At 40.7% G+C, this 12,295-nt stretch overlaps 1 protein-coding gene across 3 annotated transcripts in view; it reads right to left on the bottom strand.

Annotated features, from left to right (window-relative positions):
* Positions 1–3,697: 3,697 nt before the first annotated feature.
* LSAMP (limbic system associated membrane protein) overlaps positions 3,698–12,295 on the bottom strand; it is a 660,813-nt gene continuing 652,215 nt past the window's right edge. For all 3 annotated transcript variants that reach the window (XM_059164016.1, XM_059164017.1, XM_059164018.1), the window contains one exon: positions 3,698–11,608. In XM_059164016.1, coding sequence (XP_059019999.1) covers positions 11,511–11,608 — 98 coding nt within the window. In that variant the 3' untranslated portion in view covers positions 3,698–11,510. The remainder of the gene's footprint in view (positions 11,609–12,295) is intronic.

Raw genomic sequence — 12,295 nt, 5'->3', positions numbered from 1 at the left:
AGGAAGCATCTCCATTCCAGAGGGGTTCTCAGTTCTTTCTTTGGTGAATCCTCTTGGTTCTGGGAGGGTTTTGTTTTGTTTTGTTTTTTCTTCTAGACTTTGCTGAAATATTAATGTATCTGGGTGAATTTCATCTCGTGACTTCTGGTATAGAGCCTGGGAAAACACATTAAGAATAAAGCAAAAATTCAGCAGTACAGTTACACTAATTATCTAGGAGCCAGGAAAAAATAAAGGGACAGAGAAGTTATGTTCAAAGTCCAGGGATTTGGACTCAAAATGTGAATGCAGTAGAGGCCTATGGATGGAGCCTGTGGCTGCTGGGGTAGAGACCGTAATGCAGGACCTTTTTCATTAACAGCTTCCTGGGAGCTTCTCAACTCTTCCTCTGGAGCTGCTTGGGATCACAACCACACCACTTCTCCTGACCTGGGCAGTGTCCTTCCCCATTCCTGAGCTTTCAATCAGGATCTGTCACCAAAGTTCCCTCCTCCTAGAGTTACTGGTAGCGACTACCCCAGAGGGGATTGTCACACAAAGTAATCTTTATTTGCAACAAATAAGGAGATCACTCCAGACGGTGGCTCCTTGAGTAGGGATAAGTGGACTCTTTTTATTTAGGGTTTAGGACAGATAATCACAAATGGGAGCTTTGTCCTCACCTATAAAGGCAGGCATAAAGTTGCGCAGGCGCATTTAGAAGGTATTGATGCTTGTGCCCCTCCTAGGGTGGAGACTTTGACATTATAATGAGGCAGAGGTTACCACCAGATAAGTCGGAGCTACAGCCTTGCCTGGAGAGCTGGAGAACCAGGTATAAACTGGATGGAGTCTTGGGCTTATTATCTCAGGGTAAGGAAAGCAGGGTGTTGCTTGTCCTGAGGCTGGAATTATTTCAGTTGACCTTTAGTCCAGGCTTCTGTAAAAACAGCTAATGGATTTGTGAGTAGGGTCTGGAAAGACACAATACCTGATTACGGAAGAAAGAGTTCTCTGAAAAAAAATCAGGTTTAAGTTTTCTGCTAGTTTTAACTTCATCAACCCTATGGGGCACGGTTTCGATCCTGCAAAAATAATTTGAGAGTGTACGTTGGATCAATCTTTACTTTTGGAACAGCACTGGGAGTTTTACCATTGATTTATTGTCTCTGACATGGTTAGGCTATTTCCTGTCTTGATAGAGACTTCTTGCCTTCCATTTGTTCCCTTAAATCCTTAACTACTGAGGTTTTTACATTTGTTTGTAATTCTAACACTTCCTAGGAAATTCTGCTAGAAGTGTACTTGGACAACAAGAGCTGGTAGGGCATACATCACAAAAATAGCTGGGGGACTAAGATGACTTCTCTTGTGTCCTAAAAGTTGTCTTGTCTTTCTTTTTCCAGGGACCCCTAACTCTTTTTGTTTCCAAGTCCACCTCTGGTGCCTGCGTCTACTGATAGGAGCATCTCTCTATGCAGACAGACCCAAGGTAGAAGATCCTTGGACCAACAGTTCTCAAATTTGATCTGGGAGGCCAGACAGGGGCAGGGTGAGCAGGTAGAATGACACAAAGTAGAGATAACATGGCTAGTCCCAATTTCACAGACTTTATGTAGTAAAAACTATCTTGTTTTAAAAGCACATGACAAGTCAGCCAGCACCTTCTCATTGAGAATGGTTGGGTCTTTAAGATGTGATTAAGTTAGAAGACACCCCACCCCCACCCCGCCCCTGTTCTCAAACAAAATTCCCTAGGTTTTCTGAAGATCATCAACAGTTTGAGATTTGGGGGCTGGGAGGTAGATTCAACTGATGAAAGGCTACCCCTGTTATGGAACCTAGACAGGATCCTCGAGAAAGAACCAAGCTGCACTCGGAGACTTTGGAGGATGGGAGGTTTATTTAACACCGGTGGGCTCAGAGGAGGTTGTTCTCCAAAGGCCTAAACCCCGAGCACAAGCAGGGAGGGGAATTTATACCCTTCTACTTCCGCATACTTGGTACTTTTGGCACGCAAGGGAGACTGGGTAGGAAAGAAGAACCCGGAAGGGCTTTGAGACAGGGACTGGAATTCCCTTGCTGGTTTGGTCAGCCATCTTAGAGTACAGTTTTTCCCTGTCACCCCAATGGGTGAGTCTAGGGAGTAGAAGAGAATGAACTTGGCAGGGAGAGAGGAGAAAGGGCCTTTTCTTCTTCACACCAAAGACCATTAAGTCTCCAGTCTTGGGCTCCCAGGCAGCAGAGTGTTGCATGTTTGTATAACAGTTTTGTGTGAGTGTGAGGGAGGAATCTGCCTTTTGTTCCGTAGACTTGAATTTAGAAGTCTTCCACTGTGGTGACGTTACAGTTATTGGTAGAAAAGAATTCCACATGAAGTACATTTGTTAGTTGCTATGAACACAACTCTATTCTATTCTGACAAATGTTGGCTAAATTATTAGCCATTCACCATGCTAGGTCTGAAAGGATCACAAAGGTGAAAAGACTTGGGTCTTTCCTTAAGAGGTTAGATTCACAGACTCACCTTCTTCCCAGCTCTCAGCTGCTGCTTTGAACATGCTTTTAAATATATGGATATAAAGGGAGTAGAAAGGGGGTATACAACAAGGAATTTCTTCTGAGGCACTCAGAAGGCAAAACTTCAAGGTGACTCAGACACAAGCCACAAATTCAGGAACTTTGGGCACCCTGATTTCTGATGTGAGGGATATTTTGTTTGGGAACTGTGTCTTTAACTTTGAGTTTGGCAAGCTTATTTTAAAAAGGCACTTTTCAGAATTTTATGTAAAATTCAAATTTGGGGAGATTGGGCCCTTAAACAGTCTCTTTAAACAGAGGGGACCATGGGGTTTTGCTTCTGTCTGAAACCTTTTGCCAGTTATTGAAGCTGATCACAAATGCTTACTTCCTCAGCCTCTACCCCAATCACCCACTCTGATTTGGGACAAGTTCTCTTGTTTTTTTCCTGATCTAATTTGGCTACTAAAGAGTCAAGCTTCAGACCCTTCCAATCACTCTGATGCATAATGAATTAACTACACTTTTAAGTAGAAAAAAAAAATAGGTGGCTTTAGAAAGTAATTTCATTCCTTCTATTGCTATCAGGTAGGATCTCATTAAAACTAATCCTTAAAGGGCACCTGGGTGGCTCAGTTTGTTGGGCCACTGCCTTTAGTTCAGGTCATAATCCTGGAATCCCAGGACTGAGTCCCAAGTCCGCTCTCTACTCAGCGGGGAGTCTGCTTCTCCCTCCGACCATCCCTCCATCATGCTCACTCTCTCTTTAAAAAAAACAAAACAAAGAAAAATATTAATTGTTAAAGATACTCCTACTATGGAGACTTTAAAGAAAGAGTATACCCCCTAATGTTTTTTTGGGATCATGTCCTAATGTTTCACTCAAATCTAGCAATCTGGAACTTCTTAATGCTTTATCTGTAGCTTCCCAATAGTAATTAATGCTCTTTCTTTTGATTACTTAAGGGAGAAAAAGAAAAACTTGCAGAGAACCTCTTTGCTTAGATGAAGACAATGATTGTAAATACAACATTATTTCTGTAATAGGAGAGATACGGATAGAACCTTCAAGTGATTCTTTGGTACTTTGTCCATCCCTTCCTCACATTATTTTCATCATTGGCTTCGTTTCCTGTCTTATTCATGAAAACCTCTAAGAGGCAGTACAGTCAACCACAAGATCACTGACTCAGGTCAATGAAGACACATCTCCTTTTCACGTTTATTTCATTTTGTTTTAAGTTCACAGAAGAGCAGAGCATTCATACGCGTAAAGTAACAGAAGAGAGAAACAGAATTTAAATACATTTTAAAAGAAAAGAAAAAAGCTTCTTTTAATTTTAATTTTTTTTTTTAAACACACATTGCGCTTTTTATTTTCCATCACAGAGCTAGTATCCAGGGAAAAAAAAAATTCATCCAATAAACAAAAATAAACTTTGAACAACAAAAAACCCAAACAAAAAATGGCCATGTGTTTGTATCATCAAGGAAAAGTTCTGTTTATGTCTACAGGGCTGAAAAAAAAAGGAATATATTTATATATATATATATTTATATGTATATAACACTGTTAATAAGGAGAATTCTAACCAAGAGCAGGATTTATACACCCTTCAGTAGAGCAGTGAGAAGGCAGAGGTGAGGCAGGGTGGGGGGAAAGAAGACAGAGGTTTTGTCCCATACTTTTCTCCCCCTGCATCTTTTCCCCTTTAACCTTCCCCCAATCCCAGCGAATACTTAGGGAGCAGGATGTGGCCATAATCAATGGAATGAACCATTTACATTCTCTGGTGAAGAGCGAAGACTTAGGGAAATGGGTCCGAAAAAGGCCACAGATAGCTTAGAATTACGGCCACATGCCATGAAGCTAGTAGTTCCATGTATTTTCTCCATTTGCAAGAAGCAGATTTTTACTCTGTGCCTGGCTTTACATAGAGAAGGCTTGTGCAGAGGACAATGTAATGTAGCTATAGGAGTAGATCCAGGAGCACTACTCAGAGACACCTCTGAACTATCCATGAAAATGGGGACTTGTCCTATGGGCAGGTCATTCTCCCACTAAAAGAGAGCTCTGTAAGCGCTCTAAGTGGATCCCACATCCTTATCTACATCAAGTGATACTAATGCTGGGAAGTTATGGATAATCCCTGATCTTCCATACATGACGAAACTCAGATTCTGTTCTCTGAGGCAGTGAATGAAAAGCTCCAGGAATAGTGTGGGGCTACACTTTGATGGGTTCAAAAAAGTGGGCCTGTGCTCTGTCCATTCAGAACAAAGCACAAGAGAATAATTCTTCATTAACTGCCTGAGAAGCATCATTTCTGCGTAACTTCTTCTCAGAGAACTGAACTTGATGTTTGATCTTGGCCTTCACAACAACTCTTACTGTATCTGACTCTGTCACCTCCTGAAATGTGTTTTTGTCCTCTTTTTAACCTGTCTTCTTTAAATAATATTGACCCGTACTTTTTGAAAATGGAAATTGTTCTCTCTGTTCACTCTTTTGACTTCACAGCCTTCACAGCAGTCAGTGAAGTTTAGGGAAACTCATGCCATGAGACGTTCCTTACAAAATAAAATGTATTGTCTTGCCTATTTCTCACAGAACAGCCTTTTGAAATTGCCTGGTCCCACGTGTCTGGTCCCATCATCACAGGCAGAGTTTTCAAGGACACAGGTTGACTAAAATGGGGCACTTGGCCCAGGAGGAGGAAAACAAAAACAAAAACAAAAAACACCCCTGATGTTTCCTTTCATATGCACCACATGCATTATACTCAATCTGGCTACTTTCCTTCCTATGAAAGGTTATTAGAATACAGTTCAACAAGTTAGATTTTTTATTGTAAGGAAACAACGCCAACTATTTCAAAGCCTTCCGTGTCATCTGAATGTGTCCCTTCTCTACATTGCTAAGAAGTTTTGGTCAGAAGAGAATTTTAGAACCAGTCCAGGGACCCTGTATTCTAAAAGTTTTGGCTTCTGAAATGGAGATGATGGGATGATGGTTCCAAGAAACGAAGGTGGTATCGAGGCCAACTGGAGGGTGACAAGCAGCTGGCCACAGGCTACATGAGCATGGAATTCTTATTCAGAACCAGAGTTTAGAGATCACAGAGGTCCTAGAGAAGTGATCCAAATTCCTTACTTTCAGGATGAGAAAATCAGGTCTCAGGATGGTTTGCTTTAGATCACATAGCTTATTTGTGGCCAGACCCTAGCCAGAATCCAATTCTCTTGACTTTCTGCTTTACCTTAAAGTTGCCATTTATCTTGGGTGGACGGGAGGACTTTAAGTGAAGTGTTAATCTGACCTAAATTTATTTCTGTAACGTCCATATAGGAAGTCCCTGTGATTTCCAAAGTCATCTCTTTGATAGCTCTTTGTGGCTGTTCAGATTATAGAAAATACATATATGTCACTCTCTTAAACACATCAGACCCTTCAAAAAGACTCCAAGAGAACGTGCCTGACAGAGATACTCCCAATTAAAGTAATTTTGTCCTCATTTGCAATATTCAGGATAGATATGTAGAAATATAGGTCTATCAGCTTAAGTAAAAGTATCCATTTCCTAGGGTAACTTGGCAAGATATTTCTCAAGGATATAACGTATTTCTTACATCCTATAATTTCTTCGAATCAAGATGACAAAGAAGCTTTCCCAATGTCTTTGTCTGATGGAAAATAAAAACTGAGTAATATTTTGCTCACCGGGCTATAGGCGACTTCCTTGGATCTATTTAAATAAGCCATCCTAGATGGTGGGTAAGAAGTAACAAGAAGACACTGGGAGTTGATGCTAACAGACACATGAGCCCTTGAAATGCCTTCCTCATTTCCCTTGCTTTGGGGTCAGATGAGACAACTGTGGCAACAGTTGGGAGAAAATCCACTTAGGTCACTCAGGAACTAAGGACCCATGTATGTCCCTGTGACTTGAGCAGGATGTCAAGCTTTAATAGTTCCTGTGGGTCTGCTTCCTCTTGTTGAGGCAACCTTCTTGTTCGGGGCATTAGTAATACTTCTTCCCATTCTGACCTATAAAATGTTTTAGTTTTTATTTATTTGTATTTGACTTTTTTTCGTTAAGATTCATAGATTTAGCTGAACCGGGGCACTGCATGAAAAATGAAGTTTACATAGTTTATATTATGTACATAAACTAGTGATTTACATTGATTTACACATGATTGGTGCCTAATTTATTAATCAGCACACAGTATGTAAATGCACTGAAAGGAAATCAAGATTTTAAAATAAGTTTTCCATAATATCCATAAACATTTGCGCTGGTGTAAATGTTAAACCTAAACCTAACGTTAACACCAGCTTCCTTGCCAAGAGGAAAGTGATGTACATTGCTGGGTGAAAACAAATTCTCTCTTAAATTTCAGTTGGCCGCCTTTGACAACATAGCTACATGCAAATGAGAATAGTTTACTTCTCTTCCACTAGTATGCACATAAATGTAAACTCCATTTTGCATTTAGTGAGATGTTTACAGATATTATGCCAACCATGATGGAAAATTTACATCACTGGGGCAAATGTAGTCTTTGGAAGAGAAATATTTTAAGTACGTAAAAAAGAAGAAGGCTTCCTGAACTGAATTTGAGTTTCTTAATTTAGGGTCCTATCTCATCATTTTTGTGGTACTTTTAACATTTGTCTCCAAAATGTTAATAGTTTTTATAGGTTAGATATAGCACTGCACTTATATTCTTTTAAAAAAATGATAGTTACTGGTAACCAAGAATAAATTCAGGCTAAAAACTTATGAAGATGGAGAGAAAAATAAGGCCATGGTTAATCCCATGGAACTTGGTCCACAAAAAATTCCTCTTAAACAAGTAATTATGAAATAGAAAAAACGGGGCTCCGTATCTTTCCAAATGAAGCATAGCTCTTTTTTTTTAACCAAATCCAGTACTTTTCTTCCTTTTAAGTTTAAACCATTATTCTAGATTTGTCTTATAATACATACAATATTGTAAATATAGCATCTGTAAAGATAAGATTAAAAAAAATACATACACATATATATTATTTTTCCACAAATAATTCAAAAAACAAAAGGAGAGATTCCGGGAGACAAGCCAATAGAAACAGTCAAACCACAACCAACCTGGGGATGGAAACTGTGACTCTGGAGTAATTAAGAAGCTAACAACTCGGTAGGTAATAACTCAGAAATAATTTCATGCTGAGGAGTTTAGTTTTTGTGTGCAAAGGAGGTAAGTCCATTTTTGGAGGAGAAACAGATTTGTGTTTCTCTCTCCAAGAACATGAAAATCACGAGTACTTTTACAAGGTCTCTATGAATAGCCCCAGTTGACTGAATATGTCGTAAAAAAAATGCCCATGGCAAGGGAGAAGTCTGTCTGACTTGGAAGAGAAGGCAAAGGTCAATAGGACAATTCTTCCCCAACAGAAGATACAATTTCCCCCTAAGCCTTAGTTGTTTTAGGGCAGAGGGATTTTATGTCTCAAAACAAGTAAGGCTGTTCCTCCAACAAGGCAGCACCTTCTGATGAACAATTGCACAGAAGATGTAATTCTGCAGTTGTAAAACCTAGGATAGTTCTCATTCTTCAGGAAGTGCCCTTGGTCAAGTCATTTCTGTTTTCATTAACTGAAGGTCGGTTCTAAGGATTTAGTTTTATGAATGGTGGAGTTTCGCTTTTACATACAGAGGACATTAAATATGTTAGCCATTCAGATTAACTGATGAATTTCACTCCTCTCAGGGTATTATTTCCAACCAGTTGGTTCTTTTCAATGCAGGGTTTCAGGTTTTGATTACCAATGGAAAAGATTCTTGAAGGGATTTAGAGCAATACGATCAACTAAATTCCAAGAAGTCCCATGTTCAGACTCAATTTCTTGGTGTCAGTCCTCTGGCTGCTACCTTTTTCCTGACCTTTCTCCAAATTATGTTCTCCTCCATTCTTCACATTGCTTAGAGATGTTCTCAAACCTAGGAGATTTCTGGGGCCAATGCTCTGAAACAGGAGCCAGGACAGTTTTTTTAAAATCCCCAGATCCTGTCAGAGATATATGCAAACACCACAATATTCAATGTATGTTTAATTATGTTTAATATATGGTCCAGTATATTAAAACTCAGAGAACAAATGGTGCTGACAAGGCAGACATTCCTTTCAGTGGAGAATCTCCTTCCATAAAATCAAGACCTTGTCGTTATGATAGGGTGGAGACAATACGAAATGTAGGTGTATGATTAAGATATGTCACATGCCACAAGGATCTGTTCCTGAAACTGATACTAAACCAAATTAACTCCTGCTACTTTTCTTTTCTTATATATCTTTAATTTCACATGCATTCCTCTAAAGCTTCCACCTAAGGATGTGACTGGCTCTTCAATATGTGGGGAACACTTATCATCCATGATGATAAACTTTTATTCCTGTACTAAGACCAAAATGTTAGCGAAACCCCGATTGTCAATACACTGATGCTGGATAGGAATATGGCTCACCTTCCCTATATGTTAGAAGCTATTTTCTGGGATAAGAATTTCTGTACTATGCGAGGATCTGCCACAAACACTCTTATCCATCCCCAAGCCCAATTTGCCCTTCTGTTTCATGTTTAAGCTGCAAAATCATAAAAGAAGGCTGGTGATAAGCTTTCCAAAATGAACAATAGAATCCCCTAGAACAGATTTAAAATGTTGCTTATCAAAGAGATCATTACCTTCAAAGACAAGGTTCATTGCAAAGAGCCTTCAATTAATAAATCCAATCGGAAATTTCAGGTCCTTCCTTCCATCCTTCCTTCCTTCCCTCTTTTCCTCTTTTTCCCTCGCTTCCTCTCTTCCTTTCTCTCTTCCTTCCTTTTTCTATTTGCAGTTAGGAAGTTTCCTGTTTTATATTCGGTGACAACTATTTTTCAGGTTCCGAAACTAGAGGAGGTACCATATTTGGCTCTTCTGAAATACATTTAATTATGACCTCAATAATAATCCTCTGTCTTTTCAGAAAACAAACCACTTCCAATACCTCCTATAGTTTAAGTGAAAGCAATGGTTATTTTTCCTGACAAAGATATCTACAGACAGAGAGCCAGCTCTCTCTGCAAGACCTTTCCTAAGAAAATCCTGGTGTTGCAGCAATACCAAGCTTTGTGGTATGCATACAACTTCTACCTAAATTATTACAAGTTTCCCAGTTCTTTTGATGAAGAAACTAGCTCCCATTTCAGATGACTCTTGTCAATGTAAACTTAGACATCGTATCCCCCACAGTATCTTTTTCAGGAATCAGAAGCCAAAAGTGAGCAGGGAAGGTGGAATATACTCCAGCGGCCTGGCCTAGGATAATGACGGACCACTACAATAATGGTGCTACAAACATTACCAGTGGAGCAAAAAGGAGATCGTGCAGGCCACCAAATAAAGTATTAGCTTATAACACCAGGACAAATATCTGCAAAGGAGCACAAGGAATGAATTCCTTCTTGTTATGGTCAATGCTTTGTCTAGAGCTCTGCCAACATCTCTACAAGATGAGTAGGGACCTGTGCATCTGTCTATTTTTCCTGCCTTGCTCACTCTCCCTAGGTTTAATCTGAAATAGGAAACAATCTCTGCTCAAGGGAATCCATGGGCCAAATGCAGTGTTATTTGAAGATCAGGGAAGGGGCATTACAGGGCTGCTTTGGATCTCCATGTGGCTCATCATCCTTTCATGAGGAGTTAACACTTGGAGACCTTCCTGGTTCTTGGGATTTACTCAACACATGCTACTCACTCCTGCAGCGAGCCTGCAAAAAGCCAGGAAATACATGAATTCCTCAGACTCAGGAAACAAGAGTGAAATCAGAAATCTCTCCTAGGTCACCTCGTTGACGTCACTGATTCTTTCTACTGTTTGCTCACCCCATCAATAGTAGGCACTTTCATTTACAGTGATATTCTGAGTGACTCTTGACTGGGTTCTGATGATTGGACTAGGAGGAATATGAGGTTCTGCCCTTAGAAGGGGCACAGCTTGGTGTTGATACACACTAATGTCATGTGACAGCCATGGGGGAGGGTGAGGAGCCCTGCTCCATGCCTCCTTCCCCACCATGTCCCCCAGCAACTTGTCACAGCCGCATCTCACAGTTACAATGCGGGACAGTATCTACAGCACAATGAGTCTATGTACACATGGACCATTCCCTTGGCATGCTTTAGAGAGAGACACACACACGCTCACACACATGTACACCCACGTGAGAGCGAGAGACTTGAGCACGCGCGCACAGTGGAGAAAATTAAAATGGTACTTCCTAGCATTTGCGGCATGACTAGTGCTGGAGGGTGTAGTAGGGGGTGAAGAGAAGCAGCAGCCAGGGGGGAAGACGGGTGAAAGGGAGTCTCTGAGTTGGATGTGGGGGAGATAGAACACACTGGAAGGGCAAGAGATGGTCTTAACAGTTGGAAAGATAGTGGAGGCAGGAAAGCCAGGTAAAAGGCTCAACACGGGATTCCAGCGTGAATTCCACTGATAGTCTGACATGGCTATGAGTCAGCTCAAATGAAATGAACAAAATAAAAAGTTGATGGAAATATAAACACCAAAGGCAAGACCTTATTTTTTTCTTTCCCCACAGATGAAAAAGAATGAAGGAAGGATAAAGTGTGTGTGGGGGGTTAATATCCATCTGATACTTCTTCACTGGTCTTATTTTTACAACATCCGGGTGTTCTTAGCATGATGTAGTCTTTATATAGTATACATTTGCTTCGCTATACATGTATCCTTGCAGAACTTTTCCCACCCTGACTTATATAGTTTAGTTTTTATTGATGGACTTTAAAATGGTTTTAAGTGTATTTTCTTCTTTGTTTTCTTATTTCCCCCTTCATTTAAAAACACACAAAGTTGTAAAATAAACAGTCTCCCCCCATCTTGCTCTCTCTCTCTCTCTCTGTATCCTGTGTGACGCATTTTTGTGTGTTTTTTTAAATTATTTTTAAATTTTTATTCTATTAACATTTGCTGAGAAGGCAGAGCAGAGACGCTGCCAGCAGCCACAGTGGTACGGCCAGACTGATGGATCCGTTTATTCCTCTCACCGACCCAGGCCCTGCAAGGCAAAAGAGACAGAAAAGAGAATAATTACATCCAGACTCCCTCTACGTCACAGGTGACAGCTCACAGGATTGGAGGTGAGAATGTGCCACGTACCAGCACCTTGAGGTCAGTGCGCTATGTACAGCCCAAGAAGGGCTCCCCATCTTTCCTAAATCCTTCTCCTTGAGTGGTAAGTATCTCAGGGGGTATCAGTGGTTGAACACTTCTGAATAGGAAATGCTCTTGCTGGGGAAAGCTATCACTCATGTGTCACCTGCTGGTGCACCGGAGTCCTCTTCACCCAACCTCCTTTCGCACTCTCTGCTCTGAATGGCACTGTGACGCCGGCCCCCGTTAAGGTGCCAAACATCGGTGAGGGTCCTTCAGCCCCAAGACATGGGCTCTTCCAGCTGATTCATTCCAGTATCTCCATCAATAAAACATGGGACCAATCTGAACCTCTCATTCCTCAGGGGGAAGTGGTAATTATTTATTTGTTAATGGGAAGGGGAATTGTTTCCAAGGAACACTATGGCTGAATGCACCGTAGCCGTGAGGTAGGAAAATAAGCCCACTCCTTGTAGAGTCTTAAGAGACAGCAGGGGATCATCTGATCCAAACTCTTCATGTGACCCTTTAAGGATCAAAAGCCAAGGCAGCAGGACCAACAACAAAGACAACCAAACCTAGAGAGTTTAAG

The sequence above is a fragment of the Mustela lutreola genome, chromosome 2, assembly GCF_030435805.1.
Source record: "Mustela lutreola isolate mMusLut2 chromosome 2, mMusLut2.pri, whole genome shotgun sequence".
NCBI lineage: Eukaryota > Metazoa > Chordata > Mammalia > Carnivora > Mustelidae > Mustela > Mustela lutreola.
The sequence above is the reverse complement of the archived record's forward strand: the minus strand, read 5'-3'. Positions and strand labels throughout refer to the sequence as shown.